The 28,000-nt window shown below is 41.2% G+C and overlaps 1 protein-coding gene across 1 annotated transcript in view; it reads right to left on the bottom strand.

Moving 5' to 3' along the window:
* The window catches only part of LOC129701280 (WD repeat-containing protein 47-like), a 47,658-nt gene that overhangs the window by 7,673 nt on the left and 11,985 nt on the right, over positions 1-28,000 (bottom strand). Inside the window, exons 3-13 of the mRNA XM_055642441.1 lie at positions 22,901-22,984; positions 21,087-21,171; positions 19,250-20,052; positions 16,241-16,373; positions 11,889-12,067; positions 11,060-11,311; positions 9,339-9,423; positions 7,554-7,711; positions 5,934-6,103; positions 1,249-1,421; positions 709-847 (exon numbers count right to left, since the gene is read on the bottom strand). Coding sequence (XP_055498416.1) covers positions 709-847; positions 1,249-1,421; positions 5,934-6,103; positions 7,554-7,711; positions 9,339-9,423; positions 11,060-11,311; positions 11,889-12,067; positions 16,241-16,373; positions 19,250-20,052; positions 21,087-21,171; positions 22,901-22,984 — 2,261 coding nt within the window. The remainder of the gene's footprint in view (positions 1-708; positions 848-1,248; positions 1,422-5,933; positions 6,104-7,553; positions 7,712-9,338; positions 9,424-11,059; positions 11,312-11,888; positions 12,068-16,240; positions 16,374-19,249; positions 20,053-21,086; positions 21,172-22,900; positions 22,985-28,000) is intronic.

The raw sequence follows: 28,000 nt of genomic DNA on the forward strand, positions 1-28,000 counted from the left end.
GATAAAAATTAACACAAGTAACCAAAGTGGTAAAAGCAGAGCATGTGCCTTGTCAATGTTTGTGGAATAAAATTGCTTATTCTGTCTGAGAACAAACCAATGTCTACCATTGTAGTTTATGATTCATCATATAGTTTAGGTTAGAGATACAGCGGCGAAACAGGCCCTTCGGCCCAACGAGTCCGCGCCGACCAGCGACCCCCGCACATTCACGCCACCCTACACCCACTAGGGACCATTTTTACATTTACCAAGCCAATTAACCTATATACCTGTGCGTCTTTGGAATGTGGGAGGAAACCGAAGATATCGGAGAAAACCCATGCAGGTCACAAGGAGAACGTACAACCTCTGTACAGACAGCACCCGTGGTCGGGATCAAACCCGGGTCTCCGGCACTGCATTCGCTGTAAGGCAGCAACTCTACCGCTGCACCACCGTGCTTTTACTCGTTGGATTTTTGCTTGTTGGAACACAGCGAAGATGAAGAGTTCTTTGCAGGAATTTATTTCATTTAGGTCTCTGGGTTAGCGGGACAATCATCCTGTCCGTTCAAATATTATTGTAACTTGAAAAAGTTTATTAATTCTCCAGGCTCCATCCAAAACTACAATCTTCTGCATCTTTGACAGTACCATATTAAATCACTCTGTAAAAACATTAGATTTGAAACAGCACCTTTCAGATGAACACAGATATATTTTTAACACAAATTTCCTCTTTCATGAAATGCTGTCCCAACAACACGAACACAACTTGGTACTCTCAAATCCCAGAATCTTACAGTCTTGTCTTGTGAGCCAGAAGCAATCATCCATCCTCCCCAAGTATAAAGTGCAAGAATATGATTTTGAATGATCTTATTAAAACTAATCCTTCACTCTACTTAGCCCGGCATTTACAATAATAAATCCAAAGGCTGATAGGAACCCTGGCCCAGATGGTTTGGACACTAGAATCCTAAAAGAAGGGAGCACAGGCCCAATGGGCACATTAGTTACAGACTCATAGAATCACACAGCAAGGAAACAGGCCTCTTCAGGCCAACCATGCTTCATGCTGACCATGCTCCACTAGGTCTGGTACATTGGTGTTGCGTTAAATAACGCATTAACCATTGCAATATATGTACACTTATCAACTATGTCATTTGTCTGATTATAAATGCCGCCTTTTCCATAATTCTCTGCACATGCTTTCTAGCTATGAAGGCAATATCAAGCTCAAGATGTTTTCAGTTTATTTCATACCAGTGTGTCCACTGAGTGCGTGCAATCCCTGGCCCCTCTGACAATCTGTTGTGTAAATATTACAATCTCCAGCACCGGCACTGATTAAGATTGCCCCTCCACTTTCTGGGCCCTCCATAAAAGCAAGATCACGAATTGTACCATCATGCATGCTGAACTCCAAGTCGGGACCTGTGGGGAAGACACACGACAGTTTAGATTTTAAACAACTCCAGCAATAAAGGCACAACTATGTGATTTGTTAAAATAAAGGGTCTTCAGTCTGAAATAGACTCACTTTCCACAGATATTCCTCCACTCAAAGTGTATCTGGCATTTTCTGATAGATTTACTAGCTTTAATTTTGCAATTTGCTGCAACCATCATGTCAAAATATAATGGTAAATTAACTGGTCTGAGCACTTTGACTACACTCACGGAAATTACAACTCCAGGTATTCTTCCAGAACGATCCAATATGAGGATTAGTGAAACTGCAAGTTGATTATTCCCACAATGGAAAGGACAGGAAAATCTCACGGCTGTAATTCTTATATTGCAGAAGCTAATTTAAAGGGAGGCAACTATCATGGAGAGCATCATTTTGCTATCACAACCTCTGAGCAATTAAAGTGAGGGCACACTCCAGACTCATGAACACATCAGATCCAACATTTGAAAGTAGTGCATGACGTGATGTACTAAAGCTGTGGTCCATCATGTGTACTGACCTCCCCACCATCGAAGGGATCTACAGATGCCGGCTCATAAAGGCCGCTAGCATCAACCGGGTCTCACCACCCTAGCCTCGCTATCATTTCACTCCTGCCTTCAGGGACATAGAAAAGTCTGAAAACTAACGTCCATGTTCAGGAACAGCTTCTACCCAACAGCCATCAAGCTATTGAATACTACAAACTCCAACTCTAACCTGCCTTGGTTACACCAGGGTCCAGGCTTTATTCTGTTTGGCACTATATCGGGTTTTTTTTTAATTTATTGAGCTTCTCTTTTTATTTTTTTTATTGAGTACTGCGTTTACAAACCTGTTGTGCTACTGCAAGTAAAAAATTAATTATTGTGTTTTGGTACACTTGACAATAAAACACTTGAGTCTTGGATTTTGGATGTTTCAATGGTGCATTCACTACAACAATTGCTACTTAGGTCTTTGAAAAAAAAAAGATTATTTTTCTACATTGCTCTAACTGAAGCATTATTCAAGGTACAATAAAAGATAACATGAAATAAACAAAAGTGTCCAGGAATTAAAAAAATGTATAGTTTACATGTATAGACAATAGGTGCAGGAGTAGGCCATTCGGCCCTTCGAGCCAGCACTACCATTCAGTGTGATCATGGTCGATCATCCACAATCAGTACCCCGTTCCTGCCTTCTCCCCATATCTTTTGACTCCGCTCTCTTTAAGAGCTCTATCTAACTCTTTCTTGAAAGTATCCAGAGAATTAGCCTCCGCTGCCTTCTAAGGCAGAGAATTCCACAGATTCATAACTCTCTGGGTGAAAATGTTTTTGCTCATTTCCGTTCTAAATGGCCTCCCCTTATTTTTAAACTGTGGCCCTTGGTTCTGGACTCCCCCAACATATCTTGTAAATGACTTGTATATATATCATATCTAAGACTTTTTGTACAAAACTTGTCTGAAGTTCTAAACATTTTTAAACAAGCACACAAAGCCTCAAAGGTCACAGACACAAACGTCCCACTCGTCTCTTGCCAGGATGATTCATGAAGGTAGGCTGGGCCAATGATGTGTAGGAAAGAACTGCAGATGCTGGTTTAAACCGGGGTCTGTAGAAGGGTCTCGACCAAAAGGGTCTCCAATTCCTTTTCTCCAGAGATGCTGTCTGACCCGCTGAGTTACTCCAGCTTTTTGTGTCTATCTCTGGAACCAAGACACTGGCTACTCTACTCCTCCTCTTAACCTTGCAACTGAGGAAGCTGTAGCAGTGCATCATCATGTAATGGACAGACTGGTGAATGCACATGCTTTAACTGCAGGGGCATCACCAGCACCCGGACAGGTTACCACAGACGCTCAAATGATCATACAACTAATGAAAAGAGTTGGTGTGGGGAAGAGACCATGAGAGAATGCGAACACTCATTTGGCCAATAGTCACTATTGGCTGGTACACAAAATTGCTGGAGAAACTCAGCGGGTGCAGCAGCATCTATGGAGCGAAGAAAATAGGCGACGTTTCATGCCGAAACCCTTCTTCAGACTATTGACTATTAGGCATCATTCGCTCCTGAGCACCAATGTACAAGTCCATTATTAAATAGCATATTTGCAAGTGTCTAAAATAAATGCAGGACTCTAGCGGATCTTCCAGTTTTTTGGAAACTGCCAATATTAAAAACCATGGCTGATCCACTAGAGTCCTGCATACTATCAGCCTACAGCAAGATGGAAATCAACTCTTGGGCAGACCACAGCTAAGGTAATATGACATAGACTAGTCTCCTGACCTACAGCCAGAATGGGATAAGCATAGGATGGGATTAATTTACAGCATAAGGTCATAAGGAATAGGAGTAGAATTTGGCCCATCAAGTCTACTCTATTCAATCATGGCTGATCTATCTCTCCCTCCGAACCCCATTCTCCTGTCTTCCCCCCACAACTCCTGACACCTGTACTAATCAAGAATCTATCTATCTCTGCCTTAAATATATCCACTGACTTGTTATCCACAGCCTTCTGTGGCAAAGAATTCCAAAGATTCACCACACTCTACTAAAGAAATTCCTCCACATCTCCCTCCTACAAGAACGTCTTTTAATTCTGAGGCTATGACCTCTAATCCTAGATTCTCCCACTAGTGGGAACATCCTCTCCACATCCACTCTATCCAAGCCTTCCACTATTCTGTATGTTTCAATGAGTTCCCCCTCATTCTTCTGAACTCCAGCGAGTCTATCTCCCAGTGCCTGGGTTAAAATATATCATTCTTGTAAACTCCTCTGACTTGGTCCCCACACATCCTTCCTCAGATTCTGTGCAAAAAATGAATTCCAAAGATTCACCCGTTTCAACTCTTTGGGAATTCTGCACCAGCACTCCCAAGTCCCTTTGCTACTAAAGAAATTCCTCTCTTGGTACAACATCCAGTCCCTCCTACAAGAATACAGCTCTGAGACTTGTTTTTTTCCCATTCTGAGAAAGCTATGACCTCTAATCCTAGACTCTCCCACTAGTGGGAACATCCTCTCCACATCCACTCTATCCAAGCCTTCCACTATTCTGTATGTTTCAATGAGTTCAGTCCAAAGACGAAACATCAGCTATTCCTTTTCTCCAGAGATGCTGTCTGACCTACTGAGTTACTCCAGCTTTTTATATCTATCTTTTGTCTAGGGATGCTGCCTGACCTGCTGTGTTACTCCAAACTTTGTGTCTTTTTTTATTTATAAACCCTCATTTCAATTCTTCTGAAAATTAGCAATGAACTCAAATATCTCCAGCGAGTACAGGCCCAGTGCCGACAAACGCTCCTCATGGGTTAATCCACTCATCCCTGGAATCATTCTTGTAAACCTCCTCTGGACCCTCTCTCTCCAGAGCCAGCACATCCTTCCTCAGATATCGTGCTCAAAATTGCTCACAATATTTCAAATGTGGCCTGACCAGCGCCTTATAGAGTCTCAATATTACATCACTGCTTCAAGGGATATAAAATATACCCCTTGAAATAAATGCTAGCATTGAGTTTGCTTGCTTTACTATCGATTCGACTTGCCGTTTCAACTCTTTGGGAATCCTGCACCAGCACTCCCAAGTCCCTTTGCACCACCATTTTCTGGATTCTCACCCCATTTAGAAAATAGTCTACGCATCTCTTGGTAAGCACAACATCCCAGTTGGGGGCAAATGTCTGCTGATGTTAAAATTAAAGTAATACAGCTCTGAGACTTGTTGCCTCAGAGACAATTTCCCCATCTTTGCATAAAGTTATTTTCACCGAGGGCGGCCCCACAGTCCCAAGGGGAACTAAATCCCATCCATAAAAGAGGTGAGGGTATATTGCGCGGGAGGGTTATTATAATTGACAATATGCTGCTGTCTGCCCGCTGAGTTAAAGTTTCCCCACGGTAGACACGATACACCAGTGTAGGCAGCAGCAGATTATGGTTTGTGTGTGACCCCTCTCTCCCCTCCAGCCCAGCTCCCCGCTCATCTCACTGGAATATAAGCGAAAGGAAGTCAAATATTTGTCTTTGTTTAACAACAAACACACAAAGTGGAAGGATCCTAACCTGAAATGTCACCAATCCGAGTTGTCTAGGGATGCTTATAAGGTCTGAAGAAGGGACTCGACCCGAAACATCAGCTATTCCTTTTCTCCAGAGATGCTGTCTGACCTGCTGAGTTACTCCAGCTTTTTATATCTATCTTTTGTCTAGGGATGCTGCCTGACCTGCTGAGTTACTCCAAACTTTGTGTCTTTTTTTAATTTATAAACCAGCATCTGCAATTCCTTGTTTCTGTATGTCTTTGTTATTTCAATTTGGTTGCAGATTTTGCACATTAAAACTTTGGCTTTTAATTTTGAAAATTAGCAATGAACTCAAATATCAAATTAAACCTTGTTAACATGAAAGGATATAATTAGTCAAGGGTATTTTCATTCCCAATCTAAAAAACCATATCAATCACACAAAATAGCGCTCCAACGTACCTGTAGCATTGCAGGTCTCTGCACTAAATGGCAGCACTTTCACATATTTATCATTCGATCCAGTTGCCAACAGTTGTCCACACTTACTCCAAGCCACACAATAAATCGATCCTTTGTGGTGCTTGTTCCTTTTAAACTTAACTACAGGTTGCTCAGGTGAACTGTATGCACTACAAAAGGTGGGAACATTCATGGGGATAAAAGCAGGAAGATGGTTTTAAAAACAAGATTAAGTGACAGATACTAACATAACAATTCTGTCTTCCCACAAAAAACTAATTGACTTCACGTTTAAATTTTGTAAATTAGTTCTATTACGCTTATCTCTAGCAAGATAATAGGCTAAAAACGATGTTTAATACCCAGGAAAATTAGAACACAATAGGGAGGGATTCCGGAAGTGGCGGCGCTGTGAAACTGCTGCGGCTCGCCTGCAGTCTGTCTGTTTTTACTTTTTTTGTGTTGTTTTTTTTGTCTTGTTCAGTTAAACTTTTGGTTATTAGGTTGTGTTATGTGTGGGGGGGGGGCTGAAACAGGGCTTTCTGTCTCTCCCTTTGGGGGAATGCGACTTTCTTGTCATATCCCCCTTCTCTTCCCCTGTCTGAGCTGAGGCCCAATGGCAGAGCTGGCGGCCTCCAACCTGCGACCGACCTCGAGGCTCCGGAGGTAGAGCCAGCCAGGACTTACCAACGCGAGGCTGGCCGTCTTCGAGCTGCGGCGGCGTTCGGGCAACGGCACGACTCGGCGCTCCGGTGAGGGCGGACGGCGCGGGGCTGAGTCACTCCCGTGTGGGCGGCCCGGCTCCCGGCTAGATGGCGCTCCCGTGTGGGCGGCCCAGCTCCCGTCTGGAAGGTGCTCCCGTGGGGGCAGCCCGGTGCGGGGCTGAGACGCTCCCGTGTGGGCGGCCCGGTGCGGGGCGGAGACGGTGCTCTGGTGGCTGAGGCGGCGTTCTGGCGGCGGTGACCTGAATCCGGGGCTCGGCCGCGGGCCAGTGGACGGCATCGTCAGGAGCTCGCAAGTCGCAGGCTGGTGCCTGTTTTCCGGAGCTCCCGTGGCAACAGCTGCGTCCGCTGGACTGGAGGGCGGCAGCTTCGACCACCCCCGGGCCGCGGAGCTGGAACCGCGGGACTGACTTACCATCGCCCGGTGGGGTATCATCTCAGCGCAGAGGGAGACGAGGAGGGAAGAGACAGTAACCCTAGGACTTTTGCCTCCATCACAGTGAGGAGGCGCTTGGTGAACTCACTGTGGTGGATGTTAATTTGTGTTTATTGTGTTGTTTATTATTACATGTATGGCTGCAGGCAACGACATTTCGTTCAGACCGAAAGGTCTGAATGACAAATAAAGGATTCAATTCAATTCAGTATTTATTTGTAGATAATTTTGCTAATAGGTAAATAAAGCCCAGTATATAAAAATTGAATTGGAGATTGCCTCACAAAAAATCTTAAAGCTCAAAATACAGTTTTTTTAAAAACAATAATGTAATTAGATTGTAAATAGGCTTGAGTGCATGGGACAAACAGAGCAAGCGTGGCAGTATGTCAAGTCATTGACATCAACAGTTGATCAGGAATAAAGCAAAATCACAAGATTAATTATTGTGTTGGTTGTTACCGTGGGTCTATAACATCAGGGTATGCACAAACTCGCAAGGTTTTGGTATTTGAACCAACTGCATAGAGTTTTCCACTTGGATGGAACGCCACAGCTCTTATGGCTTGAGTATCTTCAAGAGTATTAATGGCAATAAATTGCTTTTTGGATTTATCTTCCTGTTCATGCAATAAAAACAAAAATTCACATTATAGCTTTAAAGATAAACAATCTACATAATATATAAAACACAGTTTTACATCAGATTAATTAAAATACAAGATGTATGTATTTGAAAATTAGTGACAGTGCTTTTAGGGTTTTGACTGCTTCTTGGATCAGTGAGTTTTGATTTCATAGATAATTCAACGTTTGATCTCAACCTATTCAAGAATATCTCACACATACACAAAACTAGAAACTGAAGGGTCAGGAACTGTGGATACTGGAATCTTCAGCAAAAACCACAAAGTGCTGGAGTAGCAGAGGAAGGGATGGTGGAAGGGGAAAGAGAGGGCAGGTTACCGAGAGAAATAGGTGTGCATCCAGGTGGGGCACAGGGAAGAGAGGGGGGAGGGAGGAAAAAAGAGCAGGGGTGGAAACTACATAAAACTGGAGAATTCAATGTTCATACCGTTTGGTTGTAAGCTACCCAAGCAGAATACGAGGTGCTATTCCCCCAGTTTGTATGTGGCCTCACTCTGGCAATGGAGGAGGCCCAGGATTCAGCTTGGTCTCAGCAATGTAAAGGAGACCACATCAGGCTTACCAAATGCAGTTGACGAGGAAGTAGGAAATAAACTTGCTTATGGAGAAAGTACTCAACAATTCACTAACATACATGTGCTTCACTATTCCTTGACTGATGAGTATATCGAGTGGGGTTTGCATGGTCATGAACAGAGGGAAGGCTTCTATCCCCTCTGACAGCTTAATTCATTTAGAATGCCATCAAACTGAGCTATTTGGTCACAGAAAAGCCCACGGTGTGGACTTTTTTAAATCAGCAAGGAACATGCAAGGTAGTAAGCATACTTAAGAGAATTCCAAAGTCAAAATTGGTAAAAAATAAAGTTGACTTCTGTAACACAAGGGGAAAATCAATTTTTTAAAAAAGGCAGCATAAGACATTGCACGAAAATTTAAAGTGAGGGATGAAGTATGGTAAAATGCAGAAACATGGACACCAAGTGCTGGAGTATCTCAGCAAGTCAAATGGCATCTCTGGAGAACATGGATCGGTGACGATTCAGGTGGGGATCCTTCTTGAAGAATGGTTGTGGAGTGGGGGTGAAGAAAGGTAGAAGAGAGAGGCAGGTCAAAGCATGACAAATAATAGGTGGACACAGGTGAGTATTTGTTTTAGATAGCTGGATGATTGGAACAGATAATAGCAGGAGGCGTGAGACAGATGGATTGAAGAGTTACAAATTGTGAACCAAGAGGAAGGAATGTAAGAGCGGGGAGAAGGGGAGGACAAGAGAAAGAATACTCAAGCAAAAAAATAATATCTTGTTATAAAGGCTCAGGAAAGAAATGTTAAAATTTCTTAGGTCAAAAAAATACCAATACGAAACAAGAGTTGTCAAATAGAAGGGGGGGGGGGGGGGGGGGGGGACCGAGGGGGGGAACATTTTTTTCTAAAGCTACATAGATCGTTTACAAAAAAAAAAAAAAAAAGGGTTGTTTTTGGATTACAATTAAACATAATTGCTTTCATTCTGAATGCAAGGGAATTTTTGATCTCTCACAATATGAAGCAGACACTAATTCGATCATGGAGAAAGTTGCACAAATGAACCACACCTCTTCATGCTTTGTGCTATTTCCGCTCAGGTTTTCTGCTCTTGGTGGGGTTATTGCAAGATCTGTTGAAGCAGTACAATCTCCCCTGTAGGAAAAAAAATGGAAAGATTTAGATAACCGCACTATTAACTGGTTGTGTGACATAACTAATATAATTATGAAGATAACTAATTAAAAAAAATCTTGGTTCCAAACCAACTGACTTAAAATGCTGCTTCAGCTCTGTCAGTACATCACGATCACTCTTCAAGTTCATGGTTAAATTTGGAGCCCATCCAACAGAGTCATACAGAGTCATAGAATCATACGGAGTGGAAATCAACTCTTCGGTCCAACTTGCCCACACTGACCAACATGCTTCATCTACACTAGTCCCAATGTTTTTTTTAAATGGTGTGACTGAATCAGCCTCAAGTACCTCCTCTAGCAGCTCATTCCATATACCTACCAATCTTTGTGTACAGAGGTTCTCTCAGGTTCCTATTAAATTCTCCCCTCCCATCCTCACCCTCACCTTAAACCAAGTCCTCCGGTTCTTGATCCCCCTACTCTGGGTAAAAGACCCTGTGCATTTACCCAATGTTTGTCATGATATTATACACTTCAATAAGATCACTAATCAGCCTGCTGCACTCCAGGGAATAGAGCCCTGGCCTGCTCAACCTCTCCCTGTAGCTCAGGCCCTCGAATTCTGGCAACATTCTCGTAAACCTTCTCTGCATCCTTTCCAACTTAACCATAACTTTCCTATAACAGGGTGACCAGAACTGAACACAATACTTTATGTCTTGTACAATTGTAACATGACATCCCAACCTCTATGCTACGTTGTGGCAGAATATCCTGGTTTGGGTCGAATCATGCCACATTGTGCCAGGCTAGACTAACTCAGTATCACCATCATCACTAGAAAACAGCCTGGAAGCAAACAAGGGACTTGACCCGGAAATGGATAGTCATTTTCCAGTGTTTAAGAAGGAACTGCAGATGCTGGAGAATCGAAGGTACACAAAAAAAGCTGGAGAAACTCAGCGGGTGCAGCAGCATCTATGGAGCGAACGAAATAGGCAACGTTTCGGGCCGAAACCCTTCTTCAGACGAAGGGTTTCGGCCCGAAACGTTGCCTATTTCCTTCGCTCCATAGATGCTGCTGCACCCGCTGAGTTTCTCCAGCTTTTTTGTGTACCAGTCATTTTCCAGCATTAATTTCAAATTTGACTTGGTATCAGCAACAGGATAGGCAAAAAGAGACAGAATGGGGAACATTGACTGGGATTGGGGACAGTCCTGAGCTCTCCATCTCCTCCACCCCATTGCCCAGCAGTTATTTTATATTTAGGATTCCATACTTTAAATTAAAAAAAAACATGATCTTTAAGGGTGATTGTGATGTAAATGCAAATTGTTTCAGTTGAGGCAGCATTTTATGTCAGTTAGTTTGGAACCAAGATTTGTATAATTAGTTATAATACTATGCTCATAACATTACTGGTTATATCAAAATGATTGAGAAAAAAAACTATTAATATTGAATTTGCCATCATGCAAATCCTCTCAATTTACAATATTGGAAGCACTGCCTTAGTATCTGGCCAAGTCTAAAAAATTTGTTCCACATGCTTCATACAAATTCTCCAGTGCATTGCAATTATAGGGAACTATGAGACTTCTAATAAAAGCTACCACTACATAATTTCAATTAATACACACAAATGTCTTACTTGTGCATAGAAAAGAATGAAGATGTTTCAGAATATGGGAACACATTTCCAGTGTTGGGTTTCGTTGGAGTACTTGTGCCATCTGTTACTTCTGAATTTTGTTGTTGAACTTCAAGAGGCGTTATAAAATCAGGCGATGAAGAATCATTTTGTACAGTTGACTGGTTTCCATTGCACTGTTGATTAGGAGACAGTGCCTCTGTGCTCCCATTCTCCATTCCTAAATTTAATTCTTCCAATTTTTGCATCGATCTATTTAAAACAAAAATCAAAGCATAAATTTCAGATCTGGCTCGGTAAAAACAGGTTCACAAAATATTACCAGGAAAACATGGTACAAGATACGTATCTGCAGGAAGGAACTGCAGATACTGGTACTATACACTGACAATGACAATAGACATAAAATGCTGGAGTAACTCAGCGGGTCAGACAGCATCTATGGATAGAAGGAATGGGTGATGTTTCAGGCCCAGACCCTTCTTTGGACTGAGAGTCAGGGGAGAGGGAGGCAGAGAGATAAGGAAGTGTGAGGTGTGAAAACAAGACATCAAAAGAGATCAGGCTTAAGGAAAGTGCAGAATAGATAAATATTAGCTAGAAGGTGACAACAAAGCAAACGGAGATCAAACAGTCAGTCTGGTCGGAGTTAGGGAAGCCGAAGTTAGGGAAAATATGAGGTGTTGTTCCTCCAATTTGCGATGGGCCTCACTCTGACAATGAAGGAGGCCCAGGACAGAAAGGTGGGTGGGTGATGTGTGAACAATTACTTTTAGGAGGGCAAGAAAAATGCTAATGAAGGCATGTTTGTACCAGAGTGGAAACTTGCCTGCTGAGGAACTGCTCTGTGAGGTTCTGTTGCTGAGCTGCTCCACCTTCCTCATTGACTCCCCCTTCCAGTAACATCTGCTGGTACAGTTGCTTTTGTTGCTCCTTTTGCTCCAGATGCTGTTGGTAGCGCATCCGCTGTCGATAGTATTCCTGAAATTGATCTGTAGATTCCTTCAGCTGAGATTAAACAACATGAGATCTAAAACTATTTGCATTTATTATAACACTCAGTATCATTTGAACTTTTCTGTTTTCCATTTCTGTCAAATCAGCATATTTATGTTAATGTTCTGCTGAGCTGCACAACTGTTGTCAAGAAATGTATCTTCTAGCTTCATATTTTAACCACATGGTAAGACCACTGCTAATTCTGCTCTGCAATCCCCAAAATCTCCATAATTCAAACCGCAAAAGAACAGGATCATTCAATTATTTAAGCAAACTTCTGTTTTTTAAAATATGGTGAAGAATCTTTATCTTCAAAACAGAATTAAAAGACCCGCTATACAAGATTAAAGAGCTTGAGACAGTCAAAGGATCAATAAGTGCACCACCATCTTCAAGGTGGATTTATTATTGAACTCCAGCTCAGGTTATCATAAAGTTTCAGTACAGCTCCAGGTGACTGAAGAAAGCAATCAACAGCAACATAGCCAGAACACATTAAGAACACAACCACAGACCATCCCAGTCTGTCCCTTCTCTCAAATTGCAGAAAGCTCATGATCAATTTCAATGTAAGCTACAACATTTTTTTTAAATCACACCCACACAATGAAAGACGCTGGCAATGTTATTCTAAGTCATACAACCCTAACATTATGTTAATTTGATTTTATGACTAAGCATTTAGATAAACAGTGCCCTCCATAATGTTTGGGACAAAGACCCATCATTTATTTATTTGTCTCTGTACTCCACAATTTGAGATTTGTAATAGAAAAAAAAAAATCACATGTGGTTAAAGTGCACATTGTCACATTTTTATACATTTTGGTTACACCATGTAGAAATTACAGCAGTGTTTATACATAGTCCCCCCCCACACCCCCATTTCAGGGCACCATAATGTTTGGGACACAGCAATGTCATTAAATGAAAATAGTAATGTTTAGTATTTTGTTGCATATCCTTTGTATGCAATGACTGCTTGAAGTCTGCGATTCATGGACATCACCAGTTGCTGGGTGTCTTCTCTGATGATGCTCTGCCAGGCCTGTATGGCAGCCATCTTTAGCTTATGTTTGTGTTGGGGGCTAGTCCCCTTCAATTTTCTCTTCAGCATATAAAAGGCATGCTCAATTGGGTTCAGATCGGGTGATTGACTTGGCCACCGCAGAATTGACAATTTTTTAGCTTTGAAAAACTCCTTTGTTGCTTTAGCAGTATGTTTGGGATCATTGTCTAGCTGTAGAATGAACCGCCAGCCAATGTTTTGAGGCATTTGTTTGAACTTGAGTAGATAGCATGTGTCTAAACACCTCAGAATTAATTATGCTACTACCATCAGCAGTTGTATCATCAATGAAGTGAGCCAGTACCTTCAGCAGCCATACATGCCCAGGCCATAACACCCCCACCACCGTATTTCACAGATGGGGTTGTATGCTTTGGATCTTGGGTAGTTCCTTCTCTCCCCCATACTTTGCTCTAGCCATCACTCTGATATAAGTTAAACTTCGTCAGATCTGTCCACAAGACCTTTTTCCAGAACTGTGGTTGCTCTTTTAAGTACTTCTTGGGAAACTGTAACCTGGCCATCCTATTTTTGCAGCTAACCAGTGGTTTGCATCTTGCAGCGTAGACAATAGACAACACAGTCGTAGCCTCTGTATTTCTGCTCATGAAGTCTTCTGCGTACAGTAGTCATTGACAAATCCACACCTGCCTCCTGAAAAGTGTTTCTGATCTGTCGGACAGGTGTTTGGGGATTGTTCTTTATTATAGAGAGAATTCTTCCGTCATCAGCTGTGGAGGTCTTCCTTGGCCTGCCAGTCCCTTTGCGATTAGTAAGCTCACCAGCGCACTCTTTCTTCTTAATGGTGTTCCAAACAGTTGATTTTGGTAAGCCTAAAGTTTGGCTGATGTCTCTAACAGTTTTATTCTTGTTTCTCAGTCTCATGATGGCTTCTTTGCTTTCATTGGCACAATTTTGGTCCTCATGTTGATAAACAGCAATAAAAGTTTCCAAAGCTGATGGAAAGACTGGAGGAAAGACTAGGTGCCGAGAGCTCTCTTATACCTGCATTAAGGAGGCATTTAAACACACCTGAGCAATCACACACACCTGTGAAGCCATGTGTCAAACATTATGGTGCCCTGAAATGGGGAGACTGTATAAGCACAGCTGTAATTTCTATATAGTGAAACCAAAATGTATAAAAATGGCCTGAAATAAAATCTGACTATGTGCACTTTAGCCACATGTGATTTATTTTTATTACAAATCTCAAACTGTGGATTACAGAGGCAAATAAATAAATGATGGGTCTTTGTCCCAAACATTAAGGAGGGCACTGTAGCTTATCAAAACTCCAGCTCTTGACACCCACTCTTAAGTGGCATTCTTTGGAAACAAAAACAACCATTTCACGTTTTTTTGAACCAGAAACCAAGATGGGAAGGCCAAGTATACAACAAACAGCTTGTACTTCTAATTCATATGACATTCCTTGACAAAATATAGAACATGATCCTGAAAACGTACATTTGATAATCAAAAATTCGAGAAAATAATTTGGTCAGATCAGTGTGGCAATAACGAATGGCCTCACCTAATTTTAGTTCTAGTGGATTGAAACACATTTCACATTATTTGATATTTTGGGCTTCCACACCTCAAATGTTTTTTCTTCCTGAAATAGAATTCCAAATTACCTGGAATTTGATGGTATTTCCCAGCCAGGTAAGCCTTCTCCAACTGCGCATGTACGACTGCCGCCCCAACCACGTACGCGCGGATACCGGGCTCGGGGAGACGGCGTCCCTACCGCTTCACCGGCGCCATTGTCAATTGTGACGCGGCTGACGGGCTTCCTCCAACTGCGCAGGCGGGGATGGTCGTAAATATACAGGTATATACTTTTTTTACCGCAAATCATACCGCGGGCCTGATTGGACCCCTTCGGATCTCCCCGCTCGTGCATCAGTGTGCCCGGTATCCGTGAGTGCGCAGTCGGGACAGCAGTCGCACATGCGCAGTTGGAGAAGGCTTACAGTGGCCGGGAAAGTTCCCGAAATTGTTTAATTTCCCTAAAATTACCTGAAGACAACCAGAATTTCCCAAATTACGGGTAATTTCCTTCAAAGTGGAAACACTGGATGGGATTGTAAATTTGCAATTAATTAGATGAATTTGAAGACCATAATAAATTCAAACTGTGAAACATGGAATAACAAGCACTATAACTATCTTAAGCACTCGCCGTCAGTGTGCACTTAAGCTACTGAAAACAGTTTTTCGCATTTACATGCAGAAGACAAGCTCTTACAAGACATGCCTGTAATTTAGTAGTTAAGCGTGTTATTTCAATTTACTTCCGTGGACAATGGAATGCCCACATAAAAGCAGAATATTGGAAAATTGTCGAGACTCGAGAGCCTGAGTTACAGGGAGAGGTTGGACAGGCAGATTTTATTCCTTGGGGTGCAGGAGGCTGAGGGATGATCTTAGAGAGATGGATAGGGTGAATGCACAGTCTTTTCCAAGTAAAGGAATCAAGAACCAGTGGCCATAGGTTTAAGGTGAGAGGGGAAAGATTTAATAGGAACCAGAGGGCAAGTTTGGGCACAGAAGGTAATGAGTACATGGAATGAATTGCCAGATGAAGTAGCTGAGGCAAATGTAATAACAACATTTAAAAGACATTTGGACACATACATGGATAGGAGAGTTTTAGAGGGATACGAGTCAGGCGCTGACAATATGTCTTATTTGCTTGGGGCACTTAGGTTGGCATGGACGAGTTGGCCTATTTCCTTCGCTCTATAGATGCTGCTGAGTTTCTACAGCCTTTTTGTGTACCTTCGATTTTCCAGCATCTACAGTTCTTTCTTAAATATTCCTTCCAACAGGAAGTGATCTTTAAATATCTTGGCATATTCTTTCTAAATCCTACAGTGATAATGAATGCAGCTTTAATTAAACAGCATTAACCTACATCCCTTATCCCCAGTCTACCAAACATTCGTGTAACTACCCTTAATTTGTTTTGCTCACATATAATGTATGATACTTTATTGCAAGCATAGCCTCTCCAGGTATATAAATGCACAATGAACTTTGAAAATACAAAGTCAGATATAATATGGAAAATTAAACAAACAATTTCCATGCAATTTAACACTTACCTCATTCTTCTCCACTTTTGGGGTAGTTGAATTTAATGCTGCTTCTACTGAATTACATGGGGATGTTTCATCCAGAATTGAAGCTTCATCAGTACCAGTAGACTGTTGAACATTTGGCATTGGGGATTCTGTCCTATTGAGGCATGGGGAAATGCAACGGGAAAACTAGCTTATTGAGCAAAGCAAAAACCGCATTAAAATACAACACAAAGAGATAGAATTATTCTCATGGAATAGATTGCCTGCAAATGGAATATAGAAAAGTACAGCACAGGAACAGGCCCATCAACCCACAATATCCATGCCAAACATGATGCCTTGATAAACTAATCTCACCTGACAGCTGATGATGTCACCATATCCCTCCATTCCCCGCATATCTATTTAAAATCATTATCGTATTTGCCTTCACCAATGCTGGCAGGATATTTGAGGCACACAACCACCCTCTGTACATCTTCCTTAATCGTTGTCACTTTCATCTTAAAACTGTGCACTCTAGTCTTTGACATTTCCTCCATGGGCAAAACATCTGTCTACCCTATTTATGCACTCATCATTTTATACTCTTCCATTAGGTCTTACTTATGGTTTGCCCAACCTCTCCTCATTGGTAATCCCCCCTAGAGCAGCTGGTATTCCACTAAAGCCCTTATGCATCCTCTCCAAAGCCTCCTCATCCTTCATGTAAAGGGGTGACTAGACTGCACGCAATACTCAAAATGTAGCCTAACCATACAAAGTCTCTAAGACTTCCTGACCCTTACAGTCAATGCTCCGATCAATAAAGGTGAGCATACCACACGCCTTCTTTACCACTATCTACGTGTGCTGCCACTTTCAGGGAACAAATCATTTCAAGTTATAAGTTAAGTTAAATTGAGAAGGTATCTAGAAGAGTGGTCTAAATGTTGATGTTGACATTGACATGAAAATGAAGCATGTACAGTTACGGGCAGAATGCACAAGATGCTGCTACCATTTCCTGCTCCTCCAAAACGCGATTACCAGAAATCGCTGCATTGAGAATGCTGGTGACATGATTAGTACGTTTGCAGATGACATCCCTGCTGTTGAGGGAGTACAGCGTAGGTTCACGAGGTTAATTCCCGGGATGGCGGCACAGCCATATGATGAAAGAATGGAGCAACTGGACTTGAATTCACTGGAATTTAGAAGGATGATTAGATGGATCTTATAGAAACATATAAAGTTATTAAGGGATTGGACACACTAGATGCAGGAAACATATTCCCGATGTTGGGGGAGTCAGAACCAGGGGCCACAGTTTAAGAATAAGGGGTAGGTCATTTAGAACTGAGATGAGGAAAAACCTTTTCACACAGAGTGTCGTGAATTTGTGGAATTCTTTGCCTCAGAAGGCAGTGGAAGCCGATTCACTGGATGCATCCAAAAGAGTTAGATAGAGCTCTTAGGGCTAGCGTAATCAAGGGGTATGGGGAGAAGGCAGGAACGGGGTACTGATTGTGGATGATCAGCCATGATCACATTGAATGACGGTGCTGACTCGAAGGGCCGAATGGCCTACTCCTACACCTATTGTCTATGTATCAAGATTGGTGGTATGGTGGACAGTGAGCAAAGTTACAGCAGGATCTACATCAACTAGGCCAAGGAATTGCAGGCAAAATTTATCTCAGACAAGTACAATGTTATGTATTTTGGGAAATTAAACCAAGCAGGACATATACAGTAAATGACAGGGACAAAGTGGTGAAGAACATTTTTTGCAACGCTTGCCCTTCATCAGATGGGATAGTGAGTGTAAGGGTAGGGATATTATGGTACAGCTGTCAAGTTGTTGATGATACGGCACCTGGAATACTATGCGTGAAGAAGGGTTTTAGAAGATTTAGAAGATAAATTTAGAAGATTGAGAGGGGATCTTATAGAAACTTACAGGCTAGATGCAGGAAGGTTGTTCCCGATGTTAGGGAAGTCCAGAACAAGGGGACACAGCTTAAGGATAAAGGGGAAATCCTTTAGGACCGAGATGAGAAAAACTTTTTTCACACAGAGAGTGGTGAATCTCTGGAATTCTCTGGACAGAGGGTAGTTGAGGCCAGTTCATTGGCTATATTTAAGAGGGAGTTAGATGTGGCCCTTGTGGCTAAGGGGATCAGGGGGTATGGAGAGAAGGCAGGTACGGGATACTGAGTTGGGTGATCAGCCATGATCATATTGAATGGCGGTGCAGGCTCGAAGGGCCGAATGGCCTACTCCTGCACCTAATTTCTATGTTTCTATGGGTTCCGATCTAAAAGATCACCTATCCATGCCCACCACAGATGCTGCCTGAACCGCTGAGTTACTCCAGCAGTCTTCTTTTGGTAAACCAGCATTTGCTGTTCCTTCTGTCTCTATACTATGTGTAGCTCTGGCTGCCATACTATGGGAAGTGTGTGATTAAGCAAGAGGGTGTGGAAAATATTCTTCAATCATATTTTCGAGGCAGGAGTGTTTGTGTTAACAGCAGTGACTGCATAGTCTGGGGCTGTTTTTGCCTGGAGTGATGGAGAGTTAATACAAACCCTTAACCTTATAAGAAGTATATAAAATCATATGGGGCATAGATAAGGTAGATGGTACTTGTCTTTTCCCCAAAATAGGGGAGCCTAAAACTAGAGGGTGTAGATTTAAGGTGAGGAGGAAAATTTAAAGAAGACCTGAGGGGCAAATTTTTCAAACAAGGGATGGTTGGTAAATGGATTGAATTGCCAGAGGAAGTGGTAAAAGCAGGTACAATTACAACATTTAAAATACATTTGAACAGACTAATGGATTGAAAAGGTTTATAGGGACATGGGCCAAATGCAGGCAAATGGAAGTAGCTCAGGAAGGCACCTTAGTCAGCATATACAAGTTGGAATGAAGAGCTTGTTTCCATCTTGCCTAACTCAGGACTAGGACTAAACATATCACAATGCGGCATGCATGGCATGCACCAAATTTTAAAAATCATTTGAAGTAATACAAAAATAAACTAACCTCTCTGGTGATTCCTCATATATACTGTGACAGTCCGTGTTTTCCAGCATGAGACTTCTGGAAAGATTTTGCGTGCCAGGATAGTGAAAGTTAGCAAAGGAATGTGACATGGGAGAATTTCTGTTTACTAATTCGGCATTGCGCTTCTCCTGACTCGTCAATCCATAGGACAGGCCATCCAACGCAGGATTCAAGGAACGTGACATGTATGCATCGGCAGACTGTGGGCGCCTCATTGGAGATGATGGATAAGGAGACAATTTATTAATTAGGGGCGTTAAAATATCAGTGTATGAAGATCTCGTGGGTTTCACAAGTTTGTCTGTGTGGATATTCAAAACCTTTTGCTCAAAGGCACAGGAGAAAGTACTAGGTGACAAATTCTGCAGCCACGAGAGAAGACTCAAATCAAGATCATCACATCCATTTCCACAGAGTAAGTCAATTCCAAGCAGCACTTCACTCTCGCTGATTTCTTCACCAGTGGCTCTACTCTGACAGAATTCTACACACGACTCGTATAGTAGACCTTTAATGATAAGTTGAAATAGTCTGTTATTGCTGGCTTTGAACCCAGCTTCACTCAGCTTCCTGTCAGCAGGGATGAACTCTGCCACCATTATACACGCTTCATCAAAGCACTGAACACGAGCAGTGCTGGGGTTCCAATCCTTAAACTCTGCATGGTTCGTTAACCGAGGAAGGGTAAGCAGTAGGCAGAGTTTGCTGTAGTCATCCTTGGAGGAGCAATATTCCTCTAATGCATGGAGACACTTCACAGCCTCTTGCATTGTGTACTCCAACTGCAACAAAGAATTTCCTATATAAGGGATGTTTTTATTGCAAATGTATTTTAGTACAAAGCAGTTTAGAAAATTAAATTAGAAATGTACTGTTAGTTGTAATATTCTTAATAGAAAATTCAAACAGAAATGGGAAAATGCTAAGATAATTCAGTAACAGTCTATATAAAATGTCTACCTTGAAATTACCCTCCACTAAAAACTGAAGGATCTTTCACAGGCTGGGGAAAAGAAAGCAGAGGCATATAAGCCAGGCAACAGCATCAAATCCATTTGTTGCTATGTGAATTAAGAGTTACAATCAATGAGATGGACAGATTAGTACACCAGTATAATCTTCACTTTGTTGCACAAAAATTGAGAAAGCATTACCCTGAACCTTTTCCAAGGTCTTTGTTGAACAATCAACTTAAACTTTTTATTTGTTTTGTATCTGTTAAACAAAAAATCTTATTAACCCAACCTAGCAACCAACCTAACACTAGCAACTTTTTAAATTCATGATATACTTCTGGCCACAATAAATACATAAATGTGACACTTCACAATATTGGAGTCATAAATCTGTAGAGGAATGATTAAAAACTTGCTCAAATGTGGTATAAAAGCATCTTATAATTGGTGTAAATGGAAGGTCAGTGAAGCCTCAGTGAGAATTTCAACGATTTGGGGGCTGGACAATTTATTGACTTATCTTATGAAGATCAATTAGGAGGCTAATGGAATAAGGGAATCTGGAAGTGGCAACAACACGAATGAAGGTTTTGTTTCTGTCTAAATCCATGACAGGGTTCATTTAATCAAGTGGAAGACGACAGAACTTTGTCATCACAAAAAGACAAATTCACGAGAGAATAACAGAATTCAAAAAGGCTCTAAAGTTACATTATTAGTAACTAACTAATTAACACAACCACCTTTTAAAGTTAAGATAACGCAGGTACTCTGCTTAATATGAATTTAATTGTCAAACATTTTAACTTACCATATGGAACAAAACACTAAACAGCTAACTCAATGATTCAAGTACTTACATGTTGAGGTTCATCATCTGCTGACACTGCATTGTTGACACACAAGGCCTCCAAAAACTTCTGCTTCATTATAATGTACCGGAACCTGGAAAATCAGATTAAAACAAACCATTTTATACTACAGTATTATCAAATTGGTTAGACATAGGTATTAGGACATTCTCATACTAAACCCAAAAATTCCTTTCAATCAGGTAATAAAGATTTGCCCATCAGGCAATAGGTATAGTGGTGTGAAAACGCACACCTCCAGATTCAGGGACAGCTTCTTCCCAGCTGTTATCAGGCAACTGAACCATCCTACCACAACTAGAGAGCAGTGCTGAACTACTATCCACCTCATTGGACTATCTTTGATTGGACTTTACTGGCTTTACCTTGCACTAAACATTATTCCCTTAACATGTACCTCGTCACTGTGGATGGCTCGATTGTAATCATGTGTTGTCTTTCCGCTGACTGGTCAGCACACAGCAAAAGCCTTTCACTGTACCTCTATGCACGTAACAACAAACTAAACTAAGTCAACACATTGAATTAATGAGTTACCATTCTCCAACAATGTTCAAATGAATTGAACAGGTGACCCATTTCAAAGATTGATACTTCAGATGCAATTGAGATTAACAAAAAAAAAGGCAATCCTATCCAATGCAGCTAAGCAATTCAATCTAGGTTTCGGATATTCTCTGCCAACCATTTTCCTCCAAAATACCAATGATTGGAACATTTGGTAGCACATCCTAATTAACTATCACTAATCTCAACTAAAAATAGCCAGCACAATTTTTAAACTGATCTTCATCATCATTATTTATGATCACTAATGACATTGTTTAAGAATACAAGATCAAAATACATTTCAATGAGGCCATAATGAGCAACTACTAGACATGAGTCACAAGGAGCAGTCACCCTAAACCAGAGAAGATACAGTGAACATAGTGAGATAGAAGAGCTTGCAGCATGATTAAAATGCACTGGCTCAGGTTAGGGGGGGGGGGGGGGGGGGGGGGGGGGGGGGGGTCAGTGATTAGTAGTGGGGGACATTATACAAATAATTGAATTCACCTTGCAGAAGGTTTTTGGGAAACCAAACTACCTTGCCCGTGAGAGGTCACTGCAAAGCTACTGGAACCTACTTCCAGGGCTGTTCAGGCTGAGCAATGGGGTCAAAGTTCCCCAAGCCAAGAGGGAGAGAGTTAGCCCACTTTCTGGGTTATCAGGGCCCAGTGCACCATCATTTGGACTCACGTCCTCAGGTGAGAATGATGCTGATAGTTTAAAAGAAGACCCTTAGCTCTCCATAGAAACTATAATCAACATCAATGATAGTCATAGAAATAAAATCCTACAAAAGTTATAAAACTGCTTGTGTAGTTTATGCTGTTTCCCCTCCATTCCCGAGAAACAAATTTGCCTACCAACTCTTTGTCAACTACTACTACTATGAATTACTCGATAAACATTCTTAAAGATAATGCCATTTGTTGCTATTAATTAGGTTATTTTAATAATGAAAGTTATTTCAACAAGCTCCTCCAGTTAAGAGAGAAAAGGGTGATCATCAGACCTAAGCAACACAAACAGTAATTATCTATTTGGCCTCAACCAGAAAGTACAAACATGAAAGGCAATTATTGTTCTTGAACTGTCAACAAATAACTGTCCTTGAAGCTGAAGGAACTGTTTTACAAACTAACATATTTTGAACATTGATATGCACATTATCAGCTTTCTTGAGTTTTAAGCACTTCATGCAAAACAGTTTGCTTAAAGGCTGAGAGGTGAAACAGTAGAGAAAATTGTCTCACCTCTTTCCATCAAATTTTTCCATGCACTCAAGTGGCTGAATAAACTGAAGCACTTCATCCCAATGGCCATCAAGCACGAGTTGCCTGCAAAATATAAAAGTGTGAAAACTACTGTACTGAACACTTGCAGATGACACAAACAAGCATTTATTTTTGCAAATAACTGAATCAGGAACCTATAGAAAATATCACCATACTCACTCAAGAAATATTATTTGCGTTAAAGCCCTGTCCCACTGTACGAGTTCATTCAAGAGCTCTCCCGAGTTAAAAAAAAAAAATCAAACTCGTGGAAGCACTTAGAACGTACATAGCGGGTACGTCGGAGCTCAGGGACGTCTCTTAGATGCTCGTAACTCTAACGGCAGGTACTCGGGAAGCTCGTGAAGATTTTTCAACATGTTGAAAAATGTCCACGAGAGCCCCAAGTACCGACCAGCGGCCATTACCGTAAATCTCCGAGTTCGAATCAGGACATACTCGGGAGAGTTCTTGAATGAACTCGTAGAGTGGGACATGGCTTTTAGTTCTCCCATCTCTGCATTTTTGCCAAGGCAGTAAAGGTAGAAAGGTAACTTTTCTATAGATGTAGATTTTCTATCCCTGCTTCTATATCTTTAATCTATAGCATGTGAATCTCAATCATCTTGACCAGAATGGCTCCAACTTTGATCTGAGCTGGACCTTATTATAAATTGATACCAAAACCATATAGTGTTAAAATGACATGTTCCTACACTGATGTCTGATTAAACAACATTATGTATAATGTGAAAGACGGTTGCACTTGGTTACATGCTGCAACCAAAGATGAAATGTGAATGCATGAAATGTGATTGTGCAGTGCAAACAGCAGTATCGTGTCAATATTGGAAAGGCCCACTGCTATAGAAACAATTCATGTCTCAAAATCGTCCATGTCATCCATGTAGGACAGAAATGAGTAAATTATTTTAATAGGCTGTACTGCAATATCTAGCACAAGAGAAGGGAAATGGGGCCCGAATGATCTCAAGGGAGCGCTGGATAAAGGGTGCCTCAAAATATTTTGGAAGTCATTACTTCGGACCAGAGATGGACAAACTGCTGGGATAACTCAACGGCTCAACTCAGCATCTCTAGAGAGAATTGGTAACGTTTCGGGTCAGGACCCTTCTTCAGACTGAAGAAAGGTTCTGACCCGAAACATCATCTATTCCTTTTCTCCAGAGATGCTGGCTGACCCGCTGAGTATTGGAGTTATAAATTTTAAAAAGGGGGTGAAAAACACGTGAAGCCACATGTAATATTGTTGAAACTAGAAACTGCAGATGCTGGCCTACAAAAAAGGACACAAAGTGCTGGAGTAACTCAGCGGGTTAGGCAGCATCTTTGGAGAACATGGATCGGTGAAGTTTCGTACCTTCATGAAAATAGGTTGACTGAGAGTGCTGGGAACTATGCTTATCCACACCTGGCTGCTTTGGTAGTACCAGATTGGAAAATTTTCCACACCTATTGGCTATTACCTATTAATATCCTGAAATATTTTAATTGATTTAACATTTTTTTTAGAAAATTAGTACAGTAAACCCTCGCAATAGCAGACCATCGGGCGTGGGAAGGTGGTGTCCGTTATTGCTGATTGTCCGCTATAACCAGTGTGAAGGGTAAAGGAAGAAACCGGGAAGTTCGAAACACAGCGTTTGTAGGGGGAGGTTAAACTAGTGGGAATTCACAGGCCAGGGGGTTGCAGAGCACCCGGCCTCACGCAATGCGCCAGGGACGGGCCCGGTATTCACACCACGTCATCCTCGCTCTCACAACTGGAAGCTCCCATCACATGGCACCAGCTCATTGGGTAACTCGCGGAAGTTGGCGGAGGAGGGGGGGGGGGGGGGGGGGGGGGTGCAACAGTAGCCTCAGTCTGCTATAAACAAACTCTACTATAGAGAGGTCCATTATTGCAAGGGTTTACTGTAATAAATTTTACAATGGACCATGGGAAACAGAACTTTTGCGAGCTAGATTCCTTACCATCAGAATTTACAAGCAACTGGATCATCAGTGCTTTTGTGTACTTGGAGATTAGCAAAAGCAGGCCAACTTCAAGAGACAAGATGGCACAAAGGGATGTTACAGGAACGGTTTCAGTTTGTGGTAGATCACCAATGAAGGCTTGTGGTAATTCTTGGCTCAGTCTATATGGAACACTCTCAGGAAATGATTCTACACTGCTGAGCATTTCCACAGGTTTTAAGAATGTAAGGGGAGGTTATACAGTTAATGGCAAGTGCCTTAATAGCACTAATGTGCAGAGGGATCTTGGAGTCCAAGTTCATAGCTCACTGAAGGTAGCAGTACAAGTAGATAGGGTGGTAAATAAAGTGAATGGTATGTTTGCCTTCATTGCTGGGAGCATTGAGTGTATGATTCAAGTCGTGATGCAGCTCTATAAGACTTTGGTTAGGCTGCATTTTGAGTTTTGCCTGCAGTTCTGGTTGCCCCATTACAGTCAGAACATGGAGGCTTTGGAGAGGGTGCAGATGTTTACCAGAATGCTGTCCGGATTAGAGGCTTTCAGCTACAAGGAGGGATTAAATAAACTTGGATTGTTTTCTCTGGACCCTAAGAAATTGAGGGGCAAATTGACAGAAGTATATAAAATTATGTGAGGCATAGATAGTGTACACACTCAGAACCTTTTCCCCAGGGTGAAAATGTCCAACACTAGAGGGCATAGCTATAAGATGAGAGGGGAAATATTAAATGGAGATGTAATGGAAATCGCTGCAAACTAACGGGGATTCTGGCACTTTTAAATGCCAAAATGTAATTTACCTAAAAGACCCACAAGACCTCTGACCAGACTGCTCGCTAAAGAGTTGGGGAAACACCTCAAACAACTCCAGAAGGATCTGAAGAAGAAGAAACTGAAGGACAAAGATTTATTGCTGAAATGGAAGCAAAAGTAAAAGAACAAGAACAATCTTTAAGAGAAGCTGTGTCAAAAGACTTTGCTGATATGTGGCACAAGCAGATTTCCATACTGTCGGCAAGATTGGAGCTCAGGAATAAGGAAGTTATCGATACAATTGGTATTCTAAAGGAACGTATTGATGAAGTAGAGACCGATCTAAGAGTAGAAATTGAACGGGTTGAAGAAGATTGCAATAAAAAGCTGGAGCCCGTTCTCACTACTTCTGCAGAACAAGGCAGTGTTATTAAAGATCTGGATATTGCGATGAAGGATATGTCTGAAGCGATGAAGAGAATGAAAGAAGACCAAGACCAAGCTTGAGTACTTGTTGAAGTAAGTTGGCAGTGAACTCCTGAGCGTCCATTCCAGTCTCCTTTCCTTCTCTCACTTCAACTATCCTTAAATTCTGCCTCCTTGACCGAGCTTCGAGGTCGAGACATTTGTCAGTCATTCTGGCCAGTTGCCGAGAAACACATTTTAACCCATTTCCAACCAGGACTCTTACTTAAATATACTGGGGTTTGTCTTCTAAGTTAAATACAGTAATTAAATAGTAAATACTTGTTTAGTTTAAGATACCAGAGGTACTAATCACAGTACATAATGGCTTGTTTTCTCTTTGAATATATTACCCAGTTTTGACTTGCTCTTTCTTTTTTATAATACTTGTTCAAGGGAACTTAATATAACTACAGAGGTTTCATGAATTTTTCTCCCACCATTTGGTGTTTTTTTTCCCACACAATATTTTTTTTTTTAACACAGTTTTTTCATATTATTTATGTTATTTAGCACTTTTTTTGATTTTTTCTTTAAGGGCATATTTCCAAGGGATATACCTACAGAGTTCAGCAGCTGAGAGCACCCACCCAACACCCAGAAGCTTGAGGTATTGTGTTGCACCATCTGAAATAATGGAACCAATATAACTTATAATGCAAGACGACACTCAAAAGAAAATTGGAGGAATTACGTTTTGTAGCTGGAACATAAGGGGCGCTAATGAGCCAATTAAAAGGGGTAAGATTCTTGCCCAATTAAAATCACTTATTGCCGATATAATAATTCCTTAATTACGGCCTGATAATGGCAAAAAAAGTATACTTAAATTTTGGAAAAATGCTTCTACCCCAACTCTTAAAATGTGGATTACAAGCATGTCTGAGACGCTACATCGTGAAGATATGAGACTCGTCTTAGCAGGAAAATCAGAGCAATTTTCAAAGATATGGTCTCCTTTCATTGATTCATTACATGTATAGTATGGTGCAACACAATTTGGGAATTAAACCGATTTACGGACAGGTTGATGGGTGTGATGAGAAATGAAGCAGGAATATCAACACGTTTTGGTCCATTTTTAAAAATTATTTCTTGTTTTTGTCTTCTTATTCTTTTTTAGGTTTTTACTTATTCACTCTTTGGCTACACTATTTGGTAGTTTAGGGGTTTACACATTCACTATTTCTTTCACTTTCTCTCTTTCTTGCTCTCTCTCTCTTATTCTACTTCTTCTTTGTCAAAATTAAAATAGAAGATGTACAATAAATGTATTTTGTCATATGCCATGCTTTATACTACTGTACACTGCTTCTAATAAAAATATTAATAAAAAAGTTTTTTTTAATACACAGAGTGATGTGCAACCTGGAGCACATGGCCAGAGGTGGTGGTGGAGGCAATAGTGGCGTTTAAGAGGCTTTTAGATAGGCACATGGAAATGCAAGGAAGAGAGGGATATGGATCATGTACAGGAAAATGATATCAATTTAACCAGGCATTATGTTTGACACAAACCTTGTGGGCCAATGGGATTGTTCCTGTGCTGTACTATTCCATGTTCAATTAATTGAATTATATAATCTATTCATATATCTCAAAAGCTGAAGTCTAGGGTGATAAAACAAAAACAACAAACAGCTGCTCCCAATCCAGCACATAAGAGCACTCTAAATAATCAATCTTGTAGTATATGCAAGCTAGATAACGTAAGTATAAAATAGAGCAGGCAATTGGCCCAAAACATGTGGTACATGACTCAGGTGGAAATAGAAGACATCCGAGTTGAAATATTATTAAGCAAGTAGTCTGGGAAAGGGAAGGGCCAAGAAAGAACAACAGCCACGTTTTGGCTGTAATAT

Source organism: Leucoraja erinacea, chromosome 10 (assembly GCF_028641065.1).
Source record: "Leucoraja erinacea ecotype New England chromosome 10, Leri_hhj_1, whole genome shotgun sequence".
In the NCBI taxonomy this organism is placed as follows: domain Eukaryota; kingdom Metazoa; phylum Chordata; class Chondrichthyes; order Rajiformes; family Rajidae; genus Leucoraja; species Leucoraja erinaceus.